The 27,922-nt window shown below is 46.3% G+C and overlaps 1 protein-coding gene across 2 annotated transcripts in view; it reads right to left on the bottom strand.

Moving 5' to 3' along the window:
- Tenm4 (teneurin transmembrane protein 4) overlaps nt 1–27,922 on the bottom strand; it is a 703,400-nt gene that overhangs the window by 51,188 nt on the left and 624,290 nt on the right. For both annotated transcript variants that reach the window (XM_029479435.2, XM_085841517.1), the window contains 6 exons: nt 22,295–22,414; nt 16,247–16,508; nt 13,445–13,712; nt 11,239–11,382; nt 6,659–6,908; nt 4,631–4,651 (listed from right to left, as the gene is read on the bottom strand). In XM_029479435.2, coding sequence (XP_029335295.1) covers nt 4,631–4,651; nt 6,659–6,908; nt 11,239–11,382; nt 13,445–13,712; nt 16,247–16,508; nt 22,295–22,414 — 1,065 coding nt within the window. The remainder of the gene's footprint in view (nt 1–4,630; nt 4,652–6,658; nt 6,909–11,238; nt 11,383–13,444; nt 13,713–16,246; nt 16,509–22,294; nt 22,415–27,922) is intronic.

Raw genomic sequence — 27,922 nt, forward strand, 5'->3', positions numbered from 1 at the left:
ACACATGGCCTCATTCCCCCCTGTAACTAACACATTAAGTAGGGACTGTCTTCTTCCATTTGAGAAAACCGAGATGGACAGAGATAGTGCCTGAGCAGGCTCCCAAGCTGCCGAGTGGATTTCAATCTCCACGTGCTTCACGTTCCATGGTCTGCTTCTATTTCCCCACACAGCTGCCTCCGTTCCCTGAACACCTCAGCCCTGCATCCTGAAGGCCCGATGATCTGCTGGGAGCCATGCAATCCTTGAAAGCATGGATGGAAGAGAGCTCCAGGGCCCCTTTGGCTTGCCTGTCTCAGGAGCTTCGGCTAAGCACTCCCTCACCTGAGCTACCATTCCTGCCCCACTCCACCCCGCTTTTCTGTTATAGTGCACTATATCCTCGAGTTCCCACTAGAGCTGTGGCAGATCTCTCTTCTGTGGCACTTTCACGGGTTCTTCTCTGTTGAGTTGTCTGTTTCCTCAATACAGCCTTGAACTTGGAACTGGAGAAATGGTTCGGCAGCTAAGGACACTGGCTGACCTCCCAGAGGGCCTGATTCAATTCCCAGCACCCACATGGTAGCTCACAACCAACTGTAACTCCAGCCCTAGGGGATGCTATATTCTCTCTGGCCTCCAAGTGTATTGCATGCATGTGGTACACAGATACATACAGGCAAAACATCCGTATAAATAAACTACCACCACCTCTACCATTACAATGAACATCTTGAACTCTTTTAGGATAGGGACTGGCTTCAAGTCCTAAATGATCCCATTACACAGATTCAGAGGAAATGTTCTGAAAAGTTCTGCTGAATTTATGGGAGAATGAATGAATGAATGAATGAACTTGGTGTTGTTGCTGAAGGATACACAGGAAGCATCCATTGCTAGTGAGCTTAGATTGATGGTTCTATGCCTCAGAATCATCTGGAAATTAGAAGTAGCCTGAACAAGCGTGTCTGACGGGAGCTGGGCTCTGCCTCTGAGATCTCTGAGTCCTAGGTAGAGCCAGACTTGGGCATGAAGCAGAGTGCCTCAAACTTCAGAGGATGCTCTTGAAGACATTACCAAAATGCAGATTTCAGTTCCATAGTGTAGGACCTGGCATTGCTGGTGGTTTCCAGGCACATCAGCACTGCATACCAAAGGCCTAGGGATGTGCTACAAACCATAAAGCCTGAAGGCACGTGATGGAGGATGGCCTGTGGCAGAGGCCCCAGAGGCCCCAGAGGCCCCAGAGGCCCCAGAGGCCCCAGAGGCCCCAGAGGCCCCAGAGGCCCCAGAGGCCCCAGAGGCCCTAGGACCAGATTCATGGACAGGGAGCATTTTCCTGGTCTGATGGCCAGGACCCTGAGCAGGGTTAGATGCAGAACTAGATCACAGCCCTACTCTGGAGCTTGCTGCAGAGAACTCCAAGGTCTCACACTGTCTTCTAGCTCTGGGAGTATAATCTTGGCTGGGGAAGCATTCCTGAAGTTAGTGAGTTGAAGTCAGCCCTCCCTCTTTAGGAAGAAGTGGGGAAGCTCTGGGTAGAGACTTGGAACTTGGGAGTCTCCTGTGGTGAAAGATAATCTTTTTTCTACTTCTGAGGGAGAAACCTCCTTTGGTCCTAGAGTAAGATCTCCTTTGAGCGGGGAGCCTCGTTTAACCACTTTGGATGCTGCCCTGACAGGAAGTAGCTCACTTGCTCCCACCAGTAGGCAGAGGTGAGTGCTGGGGCCAGAGAGGCAGAGGATCAAACACCAACTCCATCCACTGAGGACATTTACCTGGGCAGATTGCTTTGCTGCTCTGAGTCTCTGTGCTTAAGCTGAGAAATGGGGCAATCATATCTACTTCAAAGGTTATTTTGAGAATAAGAACTATACAAAGAACAGAAACCTCTGCACATAGTGTCTGTTCCAGTAAAAACCAGGATGTTTAATAAATGGCGGCTTTTTGGTTTTGTTTTTAATTTTTAAGACATGGTCATATATATTCCAGGGGACCTTGAACCTACCAGGTAGCTAAGGATGATCCTGAACTTGTGTCCCTCAGTTCTCTATCTTCTAAGTAGTAGGATTCGAGGACTGGAGCATCCTTTCCAGTTTCTGTGGTGCTAAGAATCGAACCCAGTTCTTTCATTTCTTTTTTTTTTAACCCAGTTCTTCAATAATACTAAATAAGCTCTCTACTATCTAAGTTATGTCCCCAGCCCCTAAATCTGGTGACCCTAACAAATCTCTAGAATATTTATGTTGGTGAATAATAGCTGTGTATTCTGGACATAATTCTGCCTTGCTATTTTCCATGACAGTTAGGGGCTCTTTGAGTTAGTACAATGTGTGCAGCTTTGTTTGAGGGAGGTTAACTTCATGCCTCAGAACAAGCTTCTAGCAGCCCTTCCTGTCCCCAGGGAAGAAATCCTGGAAGTCATAAGGATGCTTGTTTCCTGAACAGGTCCACAGCAGTAGATGCTGAAGGGACTCTTGCTACTGGGAATGCACAGGATAGCAGGTGGCATGAGACTGAAAAAGTCAAAGACAGATAAGTCTGTCCTGGGGGTGTACACACAGGCCAAGATTCCCGTGGAACCAAATGCCGCTATTGGAAGAAACCGAAGCAGCTGACAGATGACGAAGAGAAACGTTGAGAACTTCTTTAATCTAACCAGTATTCGCTTAAGGGTACAGGCACTGAGGCTCAGAGAGAGGAAGGAATTTGTCAATATCAGTCAGTACCAGTCAAAGATTACAGATGAAATTCAGGTTTCCTGCCCCCCCCCCTTATTAGGAATGGGTGAGTCTCCCTTTCCACTCTGCATTACTTTATAGATTAATTTTTCTCACTTAAGAAAGCAATGGGTTGAAAGAAGCCAGGGGCTTGGTTTTGACTCCATACTCTATGGCTGTTTCAAAAGGTCATTGAAGGTCAGAAGCTCACACGGCCACACAAACCTGTACATATTCACACACACACACACACACACACACACACACACACACACACACACACACAGAGAGAGAGAGAGAGAGAGACAGACAGACAGACAGACAGACAGACAGACAGAAAATCATGATTTTTTTTCAACTGATAGAGAATTGAAACCAGAAAATTTACATGGTGCAAGACTTCCCAGCTGTGTCTGCCAGTACTACATCTATGCCCTGGGGGGATGTCACCATGGACTGAATGACTCAGTGTTAGATGCCAGGTTTTAATTTAAGGCATACAGGAAGCATATCTCTGCAATATAGAAATGGAGAGGACAGGTCCCTGAGCAGCTCAGTCTCATCCATAGGAAGCTCATGCGACATGGGCTTCAGTGTGAACAGATGGCAATCCTGTCCTTCCCATTGGTGACAGTGTGAACCAGGACATCAGTTATGTTGTTAGGATTGCTCTGGCTACCCTGACACTTAGAGTTTAAGTTGATCACTGGTATTCTTCCTTGTTTTTACTTTTGGTTCCAATCTCTGTTGAATTTACCTTCTTATATGTATCATTGGCTATAAGAGGACTCAGATCCCCTTTTTGGGGAAAGATGGAGGCATCTTATCATCATGCTTATCATAATTAAAATAAATTGTAACATGCTAATTACAAAACCAATGTAATGGAGATTGTAGCAGTTATTATAACCACTGGCAACATGTCTCTCCATAGCAATTTTTGGAACTTCTCTCTGTGCCTGAAAAGGCTGAATAATTTGCAGAGATCCTTTTGTTCCTTACAGTAATTTTTAATAACTTCAAGATAAAAATGAAAGTTTAAAGATGAAGCAATTATTTTGGGGCTATACCTCTGGGGATCTTCGGTCCCCTCCTCTGTAAACTGGAAATAATCGCAGATGTCTATCTCACAGGGTAGAGGAGACATAAGATGGTATTCATGTGAGCTGTCTAACTCTCTGCTATGCGGCAAGTACACACAGGAATTATTGCTTTAAATAACACATGTACACACGCATACCTACTTACATACAGGAGTGAATTCAGAAATGACTACTGGTTCAGGCTGTGTTTGGCTCTCACTATCCCATAGAGCCTTCTTTAATAGGACCATCCCATGCACCACTGTGGTCTGAGTCTTATGCAGGCTGCTGAGAGTCTCCCCTGTGGCTCTGTCTGCTCATACTCAGCTTTCAAATCCACATGCGGACACAGCTCTGTGTGAAGTCTGTTCTCTGCATGAAGCTGTTGTGATGTCCTGTCTGGAAGAGCCTCTTCAGGGACCCCTGGCCTTCTAAAGGCTCTGACTTTGAGATCTGGAACCTATCTGTTTTCATACTCTTCACCTGTGCAAGAAGATCTCGGCACTTCCCACCATGGCCAGAAACTCACTCAACAGTCTAGATGATGTGCTAGTCTAAGAATTAAGTAGGTGGTGCCACTCAAGTACTTCCCCTATTACTCCAGCCTGCCACATCTATAGACTACAGGACAAGTGTCTCACTTTACCACAGGTATAAGAAATTCGAATCTTTGCCACCTACCCCACCACTAGGAGCTGGGTGTTCTAATTGCATCAATTATCTCCTATCAGCTTCTAACCACACAGGGTTCCTTTGTCATTGAGACATCTGAAGTTGACAGGTGTGGCTTACCATACAGCATGCAACAAGGCAGGGGAGAAGCAGGAAATTCTCCACTGGTTGGCTTACCTATGTCTGAAATCTTTATTTCTGACAGAAGACAGGAGAGCAGGGAATAGAAGAAAGAACGAGGTGTTAGCAGCAGGGTTAGAAGCATTATTAGCAGCTGAAAACTTGACAGCAATGGTACTGTACAACACTGTAATAAATACAGACTTAGCAGCCATGACACTGATACATTTTATATTGAATACTCCTTGTCAGTGAGTTCACTTATAAGCAGCTACATATCACAGAGGAGGCCCGGCTCCACCTGCACCATACCGCTGACTCTGGGAAGAGGACAGGCCTGACACAGTGTGCTGCTTCAGCGGGGGCTCGGAAGAGATAGGAGCGGTTGATTCTCTTCTTTGCACAGACATGCACTCAGAGAGATATACAGGCTTGCTGTTTCGGGTCTCTGCATGCCTGCTTCTCCATGACAGTCTTCAGAATGTGCGGAGCTTACCAAGAGTCTACTCAAAATGTGGCATGGGCCTGGAGAATGAGGGTAATTAGGGAGGGTGTGACACAGAGACAAAGCCCAGCAGGAAAAGACTGCAGGAAGATATGTCAGGATGATAATACAGAGTTCTTCCCTAATTTTGTTTATTCCTCCCATCATCCCCTCTTGCCTAATTCTCAACAGTAGTGGGAAGAAGAGAGAGGAACTAAGATGTCTTATTTGGAGGATATGGAAATTCAGGGAGGCCCTGAATTTAAAGTTGGCTTAAAGTCACACAGCGTTTCTGCTACATTGAGCTGACCCTTGCTCCTTTGCTCCTTTGCCTCATTAGGTTCATCCGACGGAAGCAAGTACGGTCAAGGAGTTCTTCCCTGACCAGTGCCTGTGCATGAACCTCACAACAGAGAAAAGGGGTAAAGAACACTCTCCTGGAGTCAGGTATCTCACCCCCCTGACGGGCCATGTCCTAGGTGCCCACAGCATGGGCAGTTGACCCGTGTGGGGATGGGATGCTCATGGCTCTTAGGACAGTGGCGTCTGACAGCCAGTCAGCGTGCTTTGCCTCTGTTTACGTGAAAGCTGCCTAAGATGCTTATCCAGCAGAGGATATCATTACAAGGTGGAACAGCTCTCATGCCCGGTGGGTGGCAGGGCTGTGTATCGGTCTTCTAGGCTTGGGTTCACCATTCTAGATGCTGGACTTTGAACATCATGCACTTTAAATTCTCTGAGCTCATTTCCCCCTATTTGCCAAAGGTTGATAATAGGCAATGCCTTGCAGAACCACCACACTGGTTAACAGCAGGAGCCCTACTGCCCTGCCATCCACTCTGGAGGATGCCCTTCTATCCCAAACCAGGATATGGGTGGATTTTTCTTTTCTTTTCTTTTTTTTTTTTTTTGCTCCAGGATAGCTATAAAAAGATTTCCAAAATTTCTTCTGAAATTGAGAGTAGGTCTCCCCTGTCTCTGAATCGCAGTTTCCCTTTAACCATAGAGCCCACCTCATCACAGGGCTTTGGTTGTAAAGGGATCTGGCTCAGGGGCATAGGGAAAAATGCAAACTCAAGAGCTGTCCCCCAGCTGAGAGTTGTTGTGCTCCATCATTCATGGTCAGGAGCGAGAGTCTCTCCCTGTGGCTCTGCTCCACCCAGAGAGCCCACATCAGCCTTGGGCTTCACTTTATCTCAACCCTTGCCAGACAGAGGTAACTGCCTCTGAGGAACACTAAGGAACAGGGCCAAAATGGGTGACATTTACTTGCCGTGAATCCTTTGTCCTTACAAAAAGACCCTTGTAACTGATTCTATTGGTTAAATGCAGAAAAAAAAGGTTTGGTGGCTCCGAGGTGACTCATTTTCAGCTGTCAGCAGCCTCCCACATCATCTGGACATGAAGGACAACGCTCTGTCTTCCTCACAGAGCACAGGAGGGGCAGCACCTGATGGAGCTGGGAATTGAAAAGTCCCAGTGTCTGGCAGGTGCAATTCTGTCCTGACCTACTTCTCTGGACCCTATGGGTAGGGCTGCTGGGCCTCATAGTGGCAAGGGACCATTACAAGGAACCACAGGGAAGAGATCCCCTTACATACCTCATCTCCAGGATGTTGGTGACATTTCCAGAGGGGAAGATTCTGCGGATGTAATTGAAGTCTCCCACGTAGAGACTCCCATCAGAGCCGCAGGTGAGGGCCACGGGGGCCAGGAGCTTGTTGCCATCAGCAAGACCATTGCAGCTGGGGCAGGAGATACTCCTCCTGCGCCCATTGCCCATGATGCTGCCGATGACCGGTGGCTGTTGGGACACGAACTGGTTCTCTCCATTCCCTTTGTGCAGGATGCCTGGGATGAGGAGAGATGCGTGTAAGGGAGGGAACAGAGGCTGGGTCCCTCTTCCTTTGGCTGGCCAATGTTATCTTGATTTAGCAAAGCATATGCGGCTGTGGCCAGACACTTTGAGACTTATCCTACTACAGTGAAACCCAGGGTTCCCTGAGAGGCTCCACTGTTTACTGACTGAATTCTCACTCTAGGCCTATGAGGTGGCACTGTTAACCACTGTTGTGATAGATGGAATAGACCAGCAGTTTAGCTAAGGCCCCACAGACAGGAAGTAGGCAGACCCAAAATATATCTACCCTCTGCCACCCTCATGTATGTGTGTGGTGTCTGCATGAACACACTTGTGCCCATGGGTAGTACATGCGCATGTGTGTGCAGGTGTGTACAGGTGCATATAGAGGCCAGAGGACAACTAATTTTTTGATGCAGGGCCTCTCATATCCTGGAACTTGCCAAGTAAGCTAGGCAGGCTTGTCACTGATCCCCAGGGATCGCTCTGTCTTCTCCTTTTCAGGGCTTGGATTGAAAGCTTATTTCACCATGCATAACATTTTAAAAGATATGTTTTATATATAAGAATGTTTTGATTGCATGTATGTATGTGTATCACATGTGTGCCTGCTGCCTGTAGAGGCCAGAAGAGGGCAGGGGATTGGATTCCCTGGAACTGGAATTATAGATGTCTATGAGCCATTGTGTGGATACTGGGAATAGAACCCAGGTCTTCTACAAGAACATAGGCTCTTATTGGCTGGGCCTTCATTCCAGTGCCCACCTTTTTCTGGCATTTTTTTTTTTACCCAGGCTTGTGCTTTAAAGACCAACACTTTATTGACTGCGCTCTCTCTTCAGCCCTAGGGTGTAGCTCTTGACCATCCAGGCTAATACCTCTCCCCTGGACTCAGTCTGAATCTGTGTGCGACACAAATTCTTAAATGTACATGCTTTCTTGCCCTTCTTTCCACCAATACAATTTCAAGTGTAGAGTTCATGTCATTTTCATTTCTACATCCCCAGTGCCTAGCATAGCATCTGACATACGGTAGATACCATTAAATGTTTACTGAAAGAGAGGAGGGAAGCTCACAGTGTCTGCGCAGTAGCATGGACCCAGGTTTTTACCCGGTTTTATAGTTGTCAGGATAATCCTATAGCCTGTAGAGATTTCAAGTGTCTTTACTACTCACACTGTTCTGGGCTCTCAGTTTCCCACTAACCAAATGAAGGGACTCATTTGAATGACCTCGGTGACTTGTCTCCATTCCTGACCACCCTTTTTCATCTGTGTATGGCCACAGCCTCTAGGTTGAACTGTCTCTCCTGCTATGCCTGTTTCTATGATAGCTGAGTGGGACTGGGATCCTGTAGGTCACAAGAATCCCCTTTCTGTGTGCCACACTCTCTCTAGCTTTGCTCGAACCATATCTTTTATTGAATGGGTTTAATCTAAATTTTACTTAGTCTAACCAGCTATTTTTCTAAATCCAAGTCTGTGCCTTTTAGGTTTTTCTGTAATCCTTCCTTGATATTTAAAACTGGCTTATACTTTCTTCTATTAGTTTTAGAGTACTTTCACATTTGGATGTTGAAAACTATTTAAATTTATTTTGCACAGAGTGTGGAGTGGAGGTGTGGCATAGTTTTTCTAAATACACTGAAGCGTTTTCTCTAGTATTAGTTTCTGAAGCATGTATCTCATGACACGTGATACTCTCTCTATAGAATAGGAAGTTTCTATATTTGCACAGGGTGTAAGGCAAGTCTTTCCCCATTATCCACAGATGGCCCATTCACCCTTTCCTCTTCTGTAGCTAACATAATTCCTAACACCTAGCTGGGAACATGTCTGCCTGGAGCAATCATGACGTGGAGCAGCCTCATCTGTCACTGAGTTTTGGCCAGTGGCTCCTAAGTATCGATGCTGAGATCATTTGCTGGGCAGCATCCCCACACTAGAAGGGCCTGACTCGTGGTCCTTTTCCTTCTCCTTGATGATGTTCCTACATCCTCAAGGATGCGCAGGCTGGAGTTGAAGTAGTCACCTTGGACTGTGACGTTGGGGTAAAAGCCACGATGAACAAGGAGAACAGAGGGGTTGGCAAAATGGCTCAGAGGATAAGAGCACTGACTGCTCTTCTGAAGGTCCTGAGTTCAATTCCCAGCAACCACATGGTGGCTCACAACCACCCATAATGAGATCTGACGCCCTCTTCTGGTGTGTCTGAAGACAGCTACATCGTACTTAATTATAATAATAAACAAATTTAAAACAAACAAACAAGGAGAACAGAGGAGCCACACATTCTGTGCCTGCAGCCCAAGATAATCTGCCTCCCAGGGTTTGCAAGTGAGTGAGAAACAAAATTTAGCTTGATCACAGCTCTATTACTTCAGAATTTTGGATACTGAGAGCCAAACCGACTTTCTTGTTTTCCCCATTTTCATATACACACCATGTACTTTCATCCCATTCACCTTGTCCATTGCCTTCTCTTTCCCCTCTAGCCTTGATCTCCACTTTGTTCCTAAACAGATACCTTTCTGCTTCTACATCACTTGAGGGGAAAATTAGATTCCTCATATTAGGAAAGTAAGGTATTTGAATTGAGCTTATTTTACTTAATATTATCTTCTTCAGTCCTGTCCATTTCCCTGTAAATAATGTAATTTTGTTCTTTGTTATGGCTAAATAAGACTCCATTATATAAGACCCATTTTCTTTATCTATTCATCTCTTGATGGACTGCTAAGCTGGTTTCATAATGTAGCTATTGTGAGCAGTGTAGCAGTAAACATGATGTCTAGGCACCTCTGTGGTAGGGTGAGTAACATTCTTTGGGGCATCCTCTCATGTGGTTGTCACAGGACCTTCCATACTGTTTTGCACTATAGGAACATTGAGTCACATTCCTGCCAATGGTGTATAAGGGTTTCCTTTCCTGTACCATTTCTATTATTGTTTTCCTTCCTCCATTTCATTTATTTTTAAAGGTTTATTTTTATATTAATTCTGAGGAAAATAAACTGTATGTTGAATATACTGTCCTTATCCTCCACTTCCTGACTTGATCTTGATGATGCTGGCCATTCCGACTGGGGTAAGATAGACTTTGCTAGGTTTCGGTTTTCATGTCCTGCTGACAAAGAATGCTAAGCAATTCTTTCTCATGTTTGCTGACATTTGTGCTTCTCCTTCAAGACCATTCTGTTCACCTCTGACCCGTGCTACTGGTCATGGGTCACTTCTGAACTTCCTGATCTGCCACAACTCTACCTGTTTCTCTATCAGTACCACGCAGCTCTGGGTTGTCATTTTCTAACTTTATCATGTGCTGAGTCCTTGTCTTTTGCCCCTGTTTTAGAGACTCATAGGAATGTACAAGTCTTTTGTACATTTTTCACCTCTATTTTAAACATGCTATGGGATTGACAAGCATCCTTCCAATTTTAGACTAGTCCGAAGAAAGGAACATTGTTACTATCTCTAATAAGCAACATTGTTACTATCCCTAATAAGCAAAATTGTCACTATCCCTAATAAGCAACATTGTCACTATTCCTAATAAGCAACATTGTCACTATCCCTAATAAGCAACATTGTTACTACCCCTAATAAGCAACATTGTTACTACCCCTAATAAGCAACATTGTTACTACCCCTAATAACCATCATTGTTACTATCCCTGCCTAGGGAATACTAGGCAGAAGATAACAACATTGTCACTATGGCTCCTGTCCCAAGGCAAAAGAGGGTCAGATTGGGTTTCTTAATGTACAGATATGAGTGACACCCACTGTGGATGAAGCCTGATGCCATACTTTTCATACTATTCCAGGTTCCAGCTGCTTATGCCTGAACTTTGGGAGTTCTTTCTTCCATCTCACTCAGCCCAAATTACAGAGAATGGACCTCCTCTCCAGGAACTCTTCTTCAGAGCTGCACTTCCTTCACTTGTGGCTGCTCACTCTCTTAGTATCTCCTACTTGATACTAGAACTAATCCTAGACCTTTTGGGATGCTGCATAGGGATCCTCTCTCCATTGTTGCTTTGATGACAAAGAATGTAGTACTTCTATATGTCTCTCTGGTATCCTATGCTTTCACCTGTCATTTTCTGACAACCTTCTAAATGATGGATCTCCTTGGAGCCCATATTTTCACTGTATGCTTCCCCCATTTCCCCCTTCCTTTCTTCCTTCTTTTCTTTTTTCTTTTTCTTTTTCTTTTTTTTTTTTTTTTTTTTTTTTTGTGTGTGTGTGTGAGGATAACAGGATAGCAAAGGAGAGGCCACCTTAGCCTAGTTCAAGGAACCCCGTGATTCTACTCACCACTCTGGATGTTCAGGGCATGGTGCTTATCCAGACTCCAGCCCCCCAGCTTGGAGGCATCAATTTCATAGCCCTGCAGCACCGCTGTCCTTTTCTCCCACAGGATCAGATCTGGGCAGGATTCGTACTCATAACCCACGGAAACTACAGGGACATAAGAGCAAAGTGCACAGGTGAGCAAAGTGTCCTCTCTGAGCCTCAGCTCCACAGGCAAGGCCTATGACTAGCTATTATAGGACAAATACAAAGGATCATGCTTCTACTTGGGAACTAGAACTGCGTGAAATACCAAATACCAACACAGTGATGCTGGGGCTTAAAAGCTTTTTTTTTTTTTTTTTTTTTTTTTTTTTTTAAAGAACAACTGCACATTATTAGGAAAAGTTAAATAGTTCAAAAAGACCCAAGTGAGTTGATTCTGGGGAATAATCTTTTAAAATGCTCTGTATATGTTGTGGTAATATCCACATGTATGTGAGTACATATGTATGTGTGGGTGTGTGTATACATGTGTGTGGAGAGAAGTTGGCTTTTATATGCATTTTAAGGACCCACACTCTATAGTATCCTATGAACGTTTCACTGAAGCCTTATTTGTGGCTGTAGACAATTGAGAGTGATACAATGTTCAATCAGATGAGAATCGCATCCTGTCCAATCCAGAAATATTACTCTCCCCCTGGACATCATGTTTACTAAGACCAGCTGATGTCATAGGAGATGCTTAAAGAAAAACACTCAGTTGAGAGGTTGATTGTTTTCAGTCATCTATGATTCAAAACATTATGAGTTTCCCTAAGCTTGGTCTCTGTGGAAGCTCAGGCTTAGGTGAGCATCAGCTGAGACAGGCAAGCTATCTCTTCTGAGTAACTCCTCAGAAAGGGCATTGTTTTCTAGATGGCAACATCTGACCATGTGGTTGAGACAAGATCTAATAACTGGCTAGCCTCTGAATGTTGTTCACAGACGCCTGAAAAGATTGCTAACCACCTAACAGAGGAGTAGGGCTAGACAACGTGCCCAAGTGCCCAAGTTTCAGTGGCAGTCAGGAGCCTTACCTCTGGCAATGATGATCTCAGCAGAATGAGCCCTAGTGCTGGAATCTCACAGCACAGACCTTCTGAAACTGCAAAGTGGGCACTAAATGTGCTCATGTCATTGAGGGGGGCCTTAGGGCCTTGGCTATATTTTTGTAGATGACACATGATAGAAGGGTTGTGAATGGTGAGATATGGCATTTCTGGTCCCAGAGAGCCTTTGTGTCACAGGGTAGGGATGCAAATCCTAACGAAGATGTGGATGGATCTAATTCTCTTCCATCTATCTGTGCATCCTTAGGGTGTCACTGTAGTTGGTACCTTAGCATCCTCCAAAGGATGTGGCTGTGGGATTCATTGTGGTGCTAATGTGTCTGATGCATTAAGCTCAATCTACAGTATTTCATGGAGTAGGGGCTCAAGAGATCCCTGCAGTTCCTTCCTGCCTCCCACAACTCCTTTCCCCTTCCTTCCCTTCTCTATTCCCTTCCTAAGTGCAACTTGGCTTCTCAGTTCCTTTCTGTCTTGGCTAGGCAAAGACAATTGACTCTGACTAGGATTTGAGATGAAGGAATTTGCAGGGCTCTTGCTCCTCAGTCGTCTCACTGGGGATTATGACTACTGACTGTCTCTCTCTGAAGCTTCTGGGACCCTGCTCTAATTTAGAAGTTGGAAGGCCAATCATCTTGCACAAAGTTCTGACTTTAGCTCTTATAACTGAAAATACGGAGGTAGTCCAACCTTGGCCCCTTTATTTTAATTTCAGGTTTCAGCAGCATGGATGCAGGGTGGCCAGATAACATGTATATAGTCTGCTTTCCTGGCACTCAGTATATCTTAGCCCATCACACAGTGCCATAGTGCTTTCTGAGGACTGTTCTGGTTCCGTAACCACTTTCCGTGCTTGGGCTTTGCTTACTCAGGCCTTTCAATGTATCCTCTGGGCTATGGATAGCTACTGAGGTTTCACAGCCTCATTAAGCCCTAGCAGGTTTTGACCTGAAAAGAGGAAAGAAGGAAGGAAGGAAGGAAGGAAGGAAGGAAGGAAGGAAGGAAGGAAGGAAGGAAGGAAGGAAGGAAGGAAGACACATTCATGAGGGATTTCTCGGTTCTGCTCTGTCTCGGCCAATGTGTGGAACCTGTGTCACAGGTGCTCAGGGGAGACTTACCAAAGGCTTCCGACAGTCCAAACACCTTCTGGTTGTAGACATCTGTCTTGTCCCAGATGAAGTAATAGGACAGGTCAGGAGCTGCGGCAAACCACTTCCTGAAGAGCCGACCCTCAACTGCCACCATGAGGTGGACCTTCATGAGGTTGAAGGGGATGGTGGGGTGTGTGAGACTGATCCTCAGGACAGACTTATAGCCAGGGGTGCGGCTGCTCAGGTAGCTCAGCCTCATCTTGCAGCCAGCAATGACGATTTCCTCTTGCAGAGCCTACAGCACAGACAGACCATAGTAGGGATATCACTGTGGGTCCTGGGGGAAGTGACATCCAAGGCCTGTGACCTTTGGGTGTTCAGGAGACACAGGAGGAAGCAGAAGGGAAGGCAGTGAAGAGGAGAAGGAAGAATAGCAGGAAGATGCTAGGGAGAGGAGAGGGAAGAGAATGGGAGAGGCAGAAGGAGGACTTAGCCCTGGTCTCCAGGGCCAGTTCCTACACGGTGTACCTGCACTAACAAACTCACCTGTGTGAGTCTTGGACCCCTTTCCAGTGCAACATCAATGAAGATATTTTATCATGGGCCTGAGAGGACACATGAGGATACTCAACAATGTATAGCTTTGATTCATTAGCTGTGTCAGTCAGGAAAACTGAAGGAATCTGGGAATCTGCATTTCCTCACTGGATCAATACCAGTAAGGCCATCTCTGCAAAGTGCCTAGCCATCATTAGGCAGGGCAGGGTATGGCTGGTACCCGGGGAGCTGAGAGCAGGGCTGCCATGAAGAAAGACTAATGTAGACAGCAATCAGAGCCTGATAGATGATGGTTTCTACCTAGAGCTTTCTTAAAGTAAGATGTAGTTTAAATGTATCCTTTCCAGGACGGTCAACAGAGACCACACTAGGCTGAACAAATACATCAGCAGGCAATGCTTGAGAACCTGACAAGGTCCTGTTCCAATGTCCCAGTTTGTCCCCAGAGAGGAATTTTCAGTGCACAGCGGCTCCCAACCCCAGTGCCTTCCAGATGAGCAGAGAAGACTGAAGAAGGGACCAGTCATTGCAGTCCAGATGATCACCATAAGGCAAACACAGGGGATTGCCAACAGCTCCATGCTCCGGGCTCTTGCTCAAGAAGAGAACATTAAGTCAATTGAGCCTAACATGTCCATTCAAGGGATGTGGCTATTTTTACCCCATGTTTACAGGGGAGCTGAGCCCTTCTCATTCTGTTTATCCTATAGCAGGGTGTAGATGTTTTGTCTGTGATGCTTTTTCAAACACAGGAAATGCTATAGATTGGGCTTAATCTAGGGCTGCCTTCTCAGGCCACAGTTTATAGTTCCAAGCAAAGAAGGCTACACCCCCGGGTGAGCCATCAGCAGTGCTTGAGTGCTGGCCTGATGCTCTCATAAACATTTCCCTTTGCTAATGCACCCATCACAATCTCCACATCCCAGCCCTTGCAAACATCAATGACAATGGGACTGGGGAGACAGAGAGTTCGTTTTTTTAGGTGTTTGGTGGGACTAACAGTAAGCAAGGTTTGTGCCCCCGCTGAACCTGCGGGCACCCAGCTCAGAGAACAATGTAAAGAGAGTCTGACCTTGAACCTCATTTGTTGCCCAGTCCCTGCTCCTGGGAAAGGATGTCTGGCTGGAGCCGAGCCAGGGTTGACTAACAAATTACTTCTCTCCAGCAAGCTCTGTCTCTACTGACAAGCATTTCATACAAAAGGTCAGCCTGGCCACTGAGACAGGAGACAGGCGCTGAATCTCCGAGAAGGAGTGAGCTTTCTGTACAGTGAGAACTCAGAAATGGTTATGTTTTTTTATTGGGGACCGACACTGGAAACTGCTCAACAGGGGATGTCCAGGGCGATGTGTTTGCTCATCTAGGCGTGAAACACACACACACACACACACACACACACACACACACACACACACACACACACGTAAATGTATAAATGCTCTGGTCCACTCGCACCAGGGCAATCCATTAACATGCACATTGCTGAGGTCTCATTAGGCAGGCAGGTGACCTGGGCTTCTCTGGGCTTCTCTGGGCTTCTGTGTTGCTGTTTCCCCCTCTTCCTCTGGCCTTCTTTTCTGCCTACAGACATCAGACTGGGGATGATGGAGGAGATCCAACTCAGAACGGCTTTGCTAGGCAAAGAATCTATCTTAATTTTCATCAGATTAAAATACATTTTTTCTCGATTACTTCCCTTTAATGATAATGAAGTAAACCATTTGTGTGTGTAGATTTGATCCAAAGCAATCCTTAATTGGCATGAAGGCAGCATGTGTTAAATAATCTTAGCAATAATAATAGCTAAAATTTATCGAGCACTTAGTAGGTATCAGACATCATGCTAAGTACCTCATGTTACATTTTTCTTATTTACTCTTTATTAAAATGCTTAATACTTGGGGTCCCATGGCTTATTCCTATTCATAGAAGCTATTATTATAAGTACTTAGAGCAGAAATACCAAGAGAGGTGAGATTCTGAAAGCTGAAGAACAAAGAAGAATGAACAGGGAGACAGGGTAGGAAGAGCCAAGGAGTTTATTGCAAGCCCCAGTGTGCCAGGCAGACTGGAGGCATGCACCAGTCTTTAGCATGTAAGATAGTCTTTATATCTGATGCCATGCCCATGGTGCGATTTGGCAAAGTGAGCTTTGGGGGGTCTTACCCAGGCCCGTACAGGCACTTTCTCTTTTGCCATTGCCTGTGAGATTATCTTCTGCCCCCAAATAAAATAAAAGAATAGCCTGATGTAGTCAAGGAGCCTGGGTACCTGGATTTCTGGGACAATGGGGCCTTTCTCAGCACAGGAGCTGGCGAAGGATGTCAGTGGGGATGGAGAGACCACAGGGTTGGGGCGGGCAAAGTTGCTCAGGTCACAGCTGGGGATCTCATTCTCCTCGTGTCTCATGACGATGGTTTCCATGACAAAGAAGCGATCCCAGGGTAGCCAGAGGGTATGCTCCTGTGTGATGAAGGGTGCCCGTTCGAATCTCAAGATGATGGAGATGCCGCCATTTGTGACCAGGTCAAAGCTGTGGGTGGGGGACAGTAACAGCAGAAATAAGATGAAGAGAACCAGAGACCGGGATTGCAGCCACAAACAGTGACAATGACCCTGGAAACCTTTAGTTGTTGCTACAAGATGATTGGCCAGGGAGAGTTTACAGATGCCAAATTAACCACTGCAGCAGGAGCTGTTTAGCAGAACCCAGGGCAGCTGGTGAACCTCTGCTGCAGAGCGCCCGGTGCTGTTACTGTGTCAGCCAGAGCCCACAAAGGGCCAGCAGAATGAGATTGAATAAGCGTTCCCTGGGCATTATAGAACCCTGCATTGAATCCTTATTGCCATGAACTATAGTGTGGCCATGAGTAAATCAGTCGGCCTCCTCTCCTCCCTCACTCTCCCTCTCCCCCTACCCCCCTCCCTCTCCCCTCCCTCTCCCTCCCCCTCCCCTTCCCTCCCCCTCCCTCCCCCTCCCCCTCCCTCTCCCTCCCCCTCCCTCTCCCTCCCCCTCTCTCTCCCTCCCCTTCTCTCTCCCTCTCCCTCTCCCCTTCCCCCTCCCTCTCCCCTTCCCCCTCCCTCTTCCTCCCTCCCCCTCTCCCTCCCTCCCTCCCTCTCCCTCCCCCTCCCCCTCCCTCTCCCTCCCCCCTCTCTCCCTCCCCCTCTCTCTCCCTCTCCCTCTCCTCTTCCCCCTCCCTCTCCCCTTCCCCCTCCCTCTTCCTCCCTCCCTCTCCCTCCCTCCCTCTCCCTCCCTCCCCCTCCCCCTCCCTCCCCCTCCCTCCCTCTTCCTCTCCCTCTGTGTGTGCATGTGCATGCACACAGACACATGCATCTCTCTGTGTATGTGTATGTATGGGGACCATAGTTTGATAGAGGTAGAGGTGTCTTCTTCAGTTGCCTCTGTATGTTATATTTGAGATAGCTTTCTCCTCCATCCCCACTCTGTTTATTTTTGGTTTGTATTTTTGAGATAGGGTCTGTCTATGGTCCTGGCTGTTCTGGAGCTCACTATGTAGACTAGGCTAACCTTAAATTCGGAGATTTACCTGCTTCTGCCTCCCAAGTGCTGGGATTAAAGGCATGCACTACCAGGTCCAGGCATTGAGACAAGACTCTTATTGAACCAGGAGCTGGTAGTTTTGTCTGGACTAGCTGCCCAGTAAGCCCCTGGGATCCATATGTCTCTCCCTCCCAGCTTTTATGTGGGTGGTGGAGATCCAAATTCAGGTTCTCATGCTTACACAGAAGTACTTTCTCCATTGGGTCGTCTGTCCACCTCTCAAAGGGGTTGTTCTGAAGTCCTAAGCAGCTAAGCAGTTTGAGACTGTGTAATTAGAACCACAGTATCTTGTAAGTGCAAGGAGAAATGCAAACCCAAGTGCCCAGCTGAAATGAGATTATTGCTACAAAGTGTCCAGAGACAGTAGCCCAGATTCGGTTCATGGCTCTTTAAGGGTGTTCTGAGCAGTAATGCATGCTCCTGATTCTTGTTCTGGCTCTGTGTTCTCCAGGCCCTTTGCTGCCCCAGACAGCTCTACCCTGGGCCTCTTGTTTCAGGTTTGTGTGAGAGCATGTAGATACAAATCCTCCTTGCTTTACCCCTAAGTACCTTACTCCCAGATAGGACTCCTCCAGTAACATACTAGCAGTTGTTGGGCATCTAGCACCTCAGCCCCTACCACATGCAGATAAACCTTACCTGGCATTGCCTTTATAAACCATGACGTGCGCCTTTCAGTTTTGAAAGTCAAGGGATGTGAGTTCCCATTTGCATACTTTAATGTTTCTGCCGGTTGCCAGCCCTCTAGGGAGGCCAGCCTCTGTTCTATAGCCACATGATCAGAGGCTAGGAGAGCTCAGGTTATGGGTGCAGGGGCTGGAAATCAAGGTGTGGCACATATCCTGCAGGATAGGTCTGCTTAGCCAAGACCAGGGTTTGGCTGTCACTTCAAGCCCTGTGTTTGGTGTGTGGGAGTCCAGCCTAGAGTTTGCTTGTTTTTTCTAAAAAGAAAATCTGAAGCCATGTAATAGCTGAGCCCCCAGAAATGAACTTAGTGGTCATGTTCCCATGTGAAGGTCATGTTCCCAATGTGAAGGGCTGGTCCCTTCTACAGAACTACCAGCAAGGGGCTGTTCATTTCACACTTGCATAGACCCAGTCCCCAAGAGCTTGCTGTAGCCACAGGAGGGCAGGTCCATCTTTGAGTAATTCTGGCCATTAAGTCTTTAGTTTTTGGAACACGTCTGGGCTTCTCTCCTTCTTGTTCTTGTGTATTGAGCTTTTTTTTTTTTTTTTTTTTTTTTTTTATCTGCTATGGTAACATGAGACCAGTAGCTTTGTCTGCCAGCCCTCTTCCACTGTAATATCTCCTTGGACAAAGTCCTCTTAGGTGGTACATTTAGCTTTGTGGGTTTCTTTTTTGAGACAGAGCCTCTCTGTGTAGACCAGGCTACACTTCAGCTAGTAATTCTTCTGCTCCAGCCTTGAAAGATATGAGATTTCTGGTGTGTGCTATCATGCCCAGCTAGGTAAGGCATGCTTGCTGAGCCTGCCATGACAAAGCCTTGCTCAAGCAGGATTCTTGTTTCCTCTTAGGGGTCTGTTGTATCACAGAGACTCCTGACAGGCTACGCTGCAATGCACTGTAATTGTTACAGTGCCTAGGACACCCGTTTTCCTGACTTTCTAGGGACACTTAGCTTACAGAATGAATACATGAGACACTACCCATTTCTTCTTAAATGGCTGCTAAATGCACAAGCCCCTTCTTGCCTTAGCTACTGACTCAGATCAACCCAGTGATTATCTCTGTCGCTGGTTTGTGAGACCCCTCAACACAGGATCTCACGTTTACCTTGACACACACAACTTTGGTTAGCGTTGGCTGCCCAGTTCACTCTTCCCTTCCTTAGAGGTTGCAAGGATCTTGTATTCAACCATCCTGTCCCAGAGGCAAATTCTGCTCATGGTAGATGACCCTGATTATGGTTCCTCAAACCCCAAAAACAGACTCTTCTTTATGCGGGAGTTTTCCACATATTTAACTGCTCATTGCCCTTTTTGTGTTAATGTTTAGAAGTTAGATGGCACCATCCTTCAGGAAGGGATGATGGAGAAACACCAAGGGTGGGCATTTATTGTAGTCTAAGAGTTCAGGGTATGTTCTCTAGGAGAACACCCACTGTCTAGAGGAAACTGTCACATAACGAATGAGTGTCTGTATTAATTTGGTTTTTTAACAGCCAAACACAAGTTTGGCTGGACTCAAAAGCTTGGTTCAAGAGAGGCAGCCTATAGGGAGGGAGAGATAACAAACAAGAAAAGACTTTTCTTCAAGGGTATGAGCAGGCCAGAGCAGCTGGCCATGCCAGGGGCTGAATGCAATGGGCCAAGGCCAGGCCTACTCATCTGGTTGGGAAACCCTAATGTAGATGTGAACATGGACTTGACCCCAGAGAGAAGGCCTGTTTCTCAAATGGAGCCTATTTCTTGTTGGTCAAACACCACTCTTACATTACAGGTGAGTTATACCACCTTTCCAAGCTTCAGTTTCTCTGTCTCTAAAATTAGGCTGAGCATCATAACCATTTGGCAAGGTTACTAATTAGCTGGAGTGATGGATGGGCAAGCCCAGGATGCCACTTGTTCCCTGGGCATCTCGCTCAGCACAACCCCACACTTCAAGTCAGCAAGCCTGAACCTCTTCTCTTGTCTCCAGGTCTCTTGGTTTTTCTCCATGACTTGCATTTTCCATCTTTTTGAGTATCTTCTCTGTTACTGCTTTCTGTGTATGAGTTACTGTTAACATTTGACATCAAGTAGTGTGTGTGCGTGTGTGCGTGTGTGTGTGTGTGTGTGTGTGTGTGTGTGTGTGTATGAAGTTGTGGGTAGGGAACTGGTGAGAGTGTACTGGTACTGCCTAGAAACTGCAGATTGTACTGGTGAGTCAAATGCAGCCTAGGCCTCCAGCGCACACACACTCATTCTCACCTGCTGACTATCTTTAGCCTGTGGCTTCTCCTATAAACCAGGCATAAGCGAAACTGAGACAAGGAAGGAGGAGTGGAGTGGGCCAGATGCTCCCTGTTCATGTACAACAGAGGGAGTTTCACACACTATGGGAACAAGTGATAACATTCCCATACATTATGTCTGTGTTGGAAAGAACATTTTAGGCCCATGGTGCATGGGCGAGGACTTATTTGAAATGCAAGCTCTAAGCAGCACCTTTTCTATGTCACAGTGTGGGAGGCTGATGCAGGAAGCCTCCCTCCTGGTGCTCAGTGCCCTCAAGAAACAGTAGATAGGGCCAGCATAGCACAAACAGGGAAATCGTAGCCCAGAGATGCCAAAAAATAGGCGATTCCTAAGGTCACAACATGTAGGCTTACTGTGACGTAGTTCATGGTCCTAGTCTGAGCAAGCCCAGAGGGGCCTACTGATTGACAGTTTGCTCTTTTATGTGGAAAGTTTTGTGGCAAAAAGAACAATCTCCAGAAGCTCCTGTTTGGATGCCTGTTCCCCTGTGGGCGGTAACGTGCTAAGAATACCCATGGCCTAGAGTTCCCACGGCTGCCATTTCTGTACAATCCATACCCGGAGACAGACACAATCAAGAAAGGAAGCTCCTACATGCACGGGTGGGTGTTTGCTAAGGGGCCTCTGGCAGAAACCGTTCAGGGCAGGGAACAGTGGCCTGGCCAGTCTACTCCCTGGGGACTGGCACAGACCCCTTCTAGCTGTGCCCTTCCCAGGGCCATGGAGGAGGGGAGACTCTGTACACCAAGCTTGCCAAGCTGTCTAAGAGGCACACATGTCTCCAAACAGATGAGTCCTGCTTCATTATCACCTCGGCTGGGACATGCTCACATCTGATATTGGATTAAAGAGGTGCTAAAATCAATCAGGCTGGAGCATAATTTCCAACACAGAGTGAGGAATCAACCTTATGGGCCCACGCTCAGCCAGATGGACTGACATCACCTGATTTCATTAAAAATAGAGGACGTCTCACCACCGAGAGCCTAAATATTCCTCTTGCCTTCTTTTGCTCTGAAATATTTGTGTTACTCTGTCCTCGTTATTCAACAACTTGTAATAATTAGTATTTTTTTTACACCCACTATTTATTTACTTATTGCGTGTCACACTAGGAAGTGAATTCTTGTGTGGCAGGAAACAATGATTTATTAGACAGGAACTATAGCTTGGTGCTTCCTTATCCACTGTACTGTCCTATCCATTCCTAGTGTATGAGGTAGATGGTGTTAGAATCATGCTTCATGAAGAAGCTGAGGGTCCAGAGAGGCAATATTTGTCCAAGCATACTTTAGTCACACGGTGGGGGTAGGTCTAGGGCCATTAAGGAAACCTTAGCTTTACTACATACTGTTGATGGTTCTCAGGGAAAGTAAAAGGATAGAATTCTGCTATCACCTAAATGGCTTCTATGGGAGCAACTTCTAAGCAACTGAAACCGAATGGTTAGATTCCAAGGAGCCATCTTATCCATTATAAAGTAGATTCATGAGAGTATTCCCATGAGTCACTGGGCAGCATAATACGGACAAGGAACCCTCTGTTTATGTGAGATCCTCATGAGAAGGGGGTGTTACATCTACAGTCAAAGGGACAGAGGCCGGAGGCAGGTGCAGGTCATGAGACGGTAGGTGGCTGAGCGGGGTGTTAAAATATAGGCTGTCTGGGTCCAGGTCTGACCCTCTGTCCACATAATCGATCCAGGGCAGCTATGCTGCAAGACTACAGCCCCTAACTCTCAGGCCCTAATTCTCCCTGGCCCACAAAGGGTCTCCTACCTGCCATCTTGCCTGCTGATTGTGTATCCAAAGAGAGGGTTATTGATGAAACTGATGTTCACGCCAACCAATGGGGTCCCATCTGACGTCATCACTTGTCCACGGATGACACAAGCATGCCTGTGGGAAGAGAAGAGAGAAGACCATGAAATACTTTTCACAGTCTGCAGGGAAGCCCCAGAAGTCATAGCCAGAAGACTGGTTATCTAGACATGACTAACATCCAGGAGCCCCACATGTTCACTTCATACAAACAATCTCTTAAAAAAAAAAAAAAACTACCTCTCAAGGTATCAACGTGTCCTTGAGAGAATCACTCTGGGGAAACATTTTCAAGTTTTTCACTAGGGCTGTCATCTGCTGTGAGAGGAGAAAGCTGACTCCAGGGATCAACAGGGTATAGTCAAGCATGTGACGACAGAGTCAGGTGGCCTGGGTTCAAATCCCAGTTCTGCTACTTGCTAAATCTCTGAGCTTGTGCAGGTATGTGACAGTTCTTTTGTGCCTCATTTTTTTGCTGTTGTAGTTTTTGTTTTCTTTTTTTTTTTTTCATCTTGGTACAATGTAACAGTGGTACAGTAAGGTACAATATAACAGTGGTATGGTAAGGCACAATGTAACAGTGGTACGGTAAGATACAATGTAACAATGGTATAGTAAGTAACAATAGCTATCGTTTTATTACTGGAAGTGAGAACACAAGAGAACAGGATGGAGGCTACACTTCCTTTTACCTGGCATTGGGAAGAGAAGGATAGATGATAGCACCACCTTGGGAGTATCTGCTTGGGGACTTGTCCCCACTCCCAGCTCCCTCCCCCTTGTCCCTTGTATTCTAGACCACAAACCATACTTTTTTCCTGCATTTTCCAGGAGAATGTGTGGTGCCGGTGCCTGTGTAATGTTCTCCCATCTGCCTAAAATGTCATCTCTACACACACTCCAACAGTCTTGCCCTTCAGTGCCCACTTCAGAGGACTTCTGTGAAGTTCCTGCTCAGAACTCTCATCTCACTCCCTCGAAACCACACACCAAGGCCTTGGTGTCCTGCTAAGCTGCACCTCCCTCTCCTCTCCACCCAGACACCAGGCAGTGTGAGGGCGGGCGTGGCAAGGCTTTCTCTGTAGTGCAGAGCCTGGACCATGCCTAGTGAGTACTTAGTCACAGGGGCAAAATAGAGGACTGAGCAAATAAACAGGGCAATTAGCAATCATCTAGAGGGGTGGTTTTCACATGTTTCAGAAGTAGAATAATTTGCTAGATGACAGTTCCTAAGGACCTCAAAGTTGGAAACAAACCAAAAGAAGACCCGCCCTAGATGTAATGGTGACAGAATTCCTCCCCAACGCTGGTGGTTCCGAAGGCAATTTGATGCAGCCTCTGAGGGAACGAACCATCCAGAAAGTTGTCAGGATCCTTTCTGGTTTTGTAACGAGGAGATTGGGAGGTATTAATATTTTCCCAAGGCTACCAGGAAGGTGGTTGCAGGAGTCTGGAGTGCGGACCTTCCATTTCTAGGCTAGATGCTAGATCCATTGGAGCAATGGATGGGAGTGAAGGTGCTGGTTCAGGTGAGTGCTCTGCGAGATCAGGGCACTGTGGACACAGCCATTGATGACCCGTCTCAGGCAAAAATGAAGGAGCTCACCTTCTCTTCATTTTCCCTGTTCAGGCACGCCCTTCTTTCTGGCCTATGAAAGAGCTACTAATAAGGCCTGTGGGCATTAATGAAAAAAATCCTCAAGCTCCAGCCCATCTTTATTAGGCACCCAGATCCTTACTTCCCTCAAGTGATAAACTTTTCTCTGTTTGATGAGAAAAGCAATTAACACCAGGCTTGTAAGCAGCTGGTCTCACTGGTGTCAGCTTGTCCTTTCTGAAGGCAACAACAACTACCCACAATGCACCACATGCCTTGCTTTCCCCCCCAAACCACCACCACACACCTCACCTCACCTCACTCTGCAAAGTCTGGCTAATACTAATTCAGTCAGTGTTTTCCTTCTGAGGCCCTTGGTCTAAATGCAATTACATGGCAAACCAGTAAATCAGGTGAGGCTCAGCAAAGACTTCCAGTCCTGTTCTGAAGGTCTCCCGATGTATTTATGTGAAATTATCTTTCCACTAATGGGAGGGATTTATTCATCAATTGTACTCAGCTGGTACTGAGAGAGGCTTTCTTTAATGGAGGACAATTGAATTTTGTATTGTTGGAACTTTGTCCTTCCAGTGAATTACTAACAGATCTCAGCGCCTCAGATCCTGGCTATGATCCAGCCTTCTGACATGTACAGTACTTTTGGATTCTGCCTGGATAGTAACCAGCCCTCTGTCGGTGGTTTCCATCATGGGGCTGCTCTGGCTACCCCCACCCCGTGCACATGCAGACCAGCATCCTCTGATTTATCTCTCTTGTGGGGATTTTCTGGTTGTTGGGAAACATTAAATCAGCGCCATTTGGCTATCATTTAGTCTCCATTCGGCAAACCAGAGCAGATGCAATTTTAGGGCAGGCTCCTGTGGATTGCTTTGGATTCTGCAGAAGATTAAGTTGACTCCCCCAGCCCCTGCAGGCCACAGAGGCCTCATGGCAAGACAGGCATTTGACTCAGAAACCAAGCCCTAGAGGAAAACACTTCCATTCTATTTCTGTTTAACCAGGGTTTTCAGTTGTCAAGAGAATGCTGTTTAATATTAGGGCTTCCCTGGAGCAAAGGAGATGGGGAAGTCACTTTGTGGTGGTCTCTGTATATGCTCCATGCCGTGTGCTTTCGTCAGGGGAGGTTTGAAAAGATGTGTGTGCTAGGCAGGTTTCCCAGTGATTGTTTTCTCTATGCAGTTATTCAATAGATACTACCAGTGAGATGTTGGTAAATGCTTAAGGATAGATGAGAGACCGAGAGTGAGGGAGTAGGAAAGTGAGAGGGCGAGAGGCAGTTGCAATCTGTGGTAGTTACCCTTTCTTATGGTGTAAATACTCCCATCATGGCCGAATTCAAGCTACCAACTGCATGCTGCTGGATACAAAGTTGGGAAGAGGTGCATAATGGAATGCAAGTATGTGATATTTCTATCTCAGGGATATATTCGTCTCAGACAAGTTCAAAAGCAATGATAATTATAAAATATAATAAAATACTTAGGAAGTGACAGGTTTTGAGTTATTTATAATCTTTTAATATGTTTCAATTTCATATAGCTTAGTTTTTAAATTTTAAATTGAAAATCTTATTTCACGCATATGAATGTTTTGCCCGTATGCATGTCTGTGTACCACATGCATGCCTGGTGCACATGGAGGTCAGAAGAGGGCATGAGATCCCTTGGGACTAGAGTTACAGACTGTTGTGAGCCATCATGTGGGTACTGGGAATCAAACCTAGGTCCTCTGGAAGAATAGCCTTTGCTGTTTAGCAACCAGCTTACCACATTTCTAAACATTTAATAATCAGTTCTAATGAGCTCAGATGAGTCGGTGCTTTCATTCCCCTGGTTCAATCCTCATATTAAAGGTCAGGCTTGGTGTTACGGCAAGAACCACTGACCAGGGCGAGAATCCTAGTCACTCTCTGGGGGGTTTCTCTATATCCCAGTCCTATATGTATGTATGATGTGTGTGTTAGTTATTTTTTTTTCCAATTGGATATGAACTGGGGGCATCTTGGAATTCAGAATCTCAATTGAAAATATGCCTCCATCAGATTGGCCTACAGGCAAGTCTGTGAGGGCATTTTCATGATTAATGGTTGATGTGGGAGGGTCCAGACCACTGCAGACAGGTGATCCTGGGTTGTATAAGAAAGCAAGTTGAGCAAGCCACGGAGAACAAGCAAGCAAGCAGCATTCCTTCATGGTCTCTGCTTCAGCTCCTGCCTTGAGTCCTGTCCCCAAACCATTCATGATAGACTATGACCAGGATGTGTAAACCAGTCAAAACCCTTTCCTCCCCAAGTTGCTTTCAGTCATGGTGTTTTATAAGAGCAATAGAAAGCAGACTGGGACAATGGCTCTTGTTTCTCCTTGGTCACTTTCTTGGGATGATGGAGAGAGGAGGTATTATTTTCTAGTCATCCTTAGAATGACTCCCACTGTCAGCACTTCAGGAAAGCTGTCACCAACTCTTCCTGGTACAGTTAATCACCCTTTCCTCTGGGCTCCTCTATACTTAAAAAGCATCTCTCTGTGGCTTTGATGGTCCCACAATGACACCACTCACATTTACAAAGCCATCTCACATGCCTGGGGCTGACTCACTCCTAGTAGACAGAGCAAGCAGGGGCTGCAGCTAAGAACTTGAAACTCACGGAGAAAATATTTGCTCAAGGTCACCCAGAGATGAACAGAATTGGCTAAGCCTAGTTCTCACGTACGAATCCTTACTGTGGCTGCTGTGTCATGTGTCTACAGTCACAGAAATCCCAGGTACCTCCGATGAGCCAGGCACTGCTGGCTGCTAGAGTTACTGAGGTATATAAATCCCAGGCCTTGATTACTTGCTAGAGCTCACAAAAGCCATTTTGAAATGCCTTAGTGTGTTTGTCCCTGTTATCAGAGTGTCAACACATGGAATTAGCATATGTCAGGCAGCTGGGACACAAAACAAGCAATTAGGCTGGGTGAACCCTGCCAGGAGGCAGTGCTCCTGCCAGGCCAGCTGGGGTGGTGTCACATATACTGGCATTAGCCCAACTATACACTCAGAGCCTGAACAAGGTGCCCTTGCTGGTGACTAGACTGATCTGCCTGATTGCTTCCTGAGGCCAGAGGCCAGGCTTTGGAAAGAGAAAGAGTCTGCCGGAGAGACAACAGATGGATTGCTACCGAGCCCTCCCTCAAAACAGAAGCGAGCAGATCAAAAAAAGCAGCCTCGACCTCGATGCCACTTGGGGAAAGCAGCAGAAAGAGCCGAGGTTGGGAAGTCACAGCTCCTTGTTCTGACTCGGATCTAGGCGATTCTGGAGAGCTACCCACCTCTGATCCTCCATCCCTTCATCTGTTATCTGTCCTGAGGTTTTCCCCCCGATCTGGTGTAAAACAGAATCCAACAGAACTCTCAAGAGCTTCAACTTGTGCTTTCTCAAAGAGTTTTGATCATTTTTTTACCTGGCACTATGCAAACAGTTCAAGCAGCCTTCAGACCAGGGGGCTTTCATCTTAATGAGGTTCATAGCATGCATGTTCTTGCCTCTGAGCTATTCTTGCTGTCTTCCACCGACCTTGTGTACTAGAAATCTGCCTGCTCACCTTGCAGATTCAGCCACAGCATTTACCAAGCAGTGGCCACCATTCCTGCCCCTCGGGGATACTTCTGTAGAAAATGAGTCACACAATTAAGATAATCTTATTCCCAAAGTGGACTCTCCTCCACGTGGATGCCACATTTCCCTCCAGCTCTGTTCCCAGCACTGAGCATTGGCTGATGCTCACTTTTAGTTGGCAAAGGAAAATATCATCCAAGGGGCTGTTTGTCCTCGAATTTGAATGCATGGCGTGGCATAAGCTTTTAATAAATTATTTACTGAATCATGATATGAGATGCTTCTCTTACAGAAGGTGAGGTAGTGTCTGAGACCCTGAAGCCACTTGATCTTGATAGGGATGTGGTTTAGAGACCCCAGGCTGAGAGCT

Source organism: Mus caroli, unplaced genomic scaffold (genome assembly GCF_978045245.1).
Source record: "Mus caroli unplaced genomic scaffold, Mus_caroli_1 scaffold_8, whole genome shotgun sequence".
In the NCBI taxonomy this organism is placed as follows: Eukaryota; Metazoa; Chordata; class Mammalia; order Rodentia; family Muridae; genus Mus; species Mus caroli.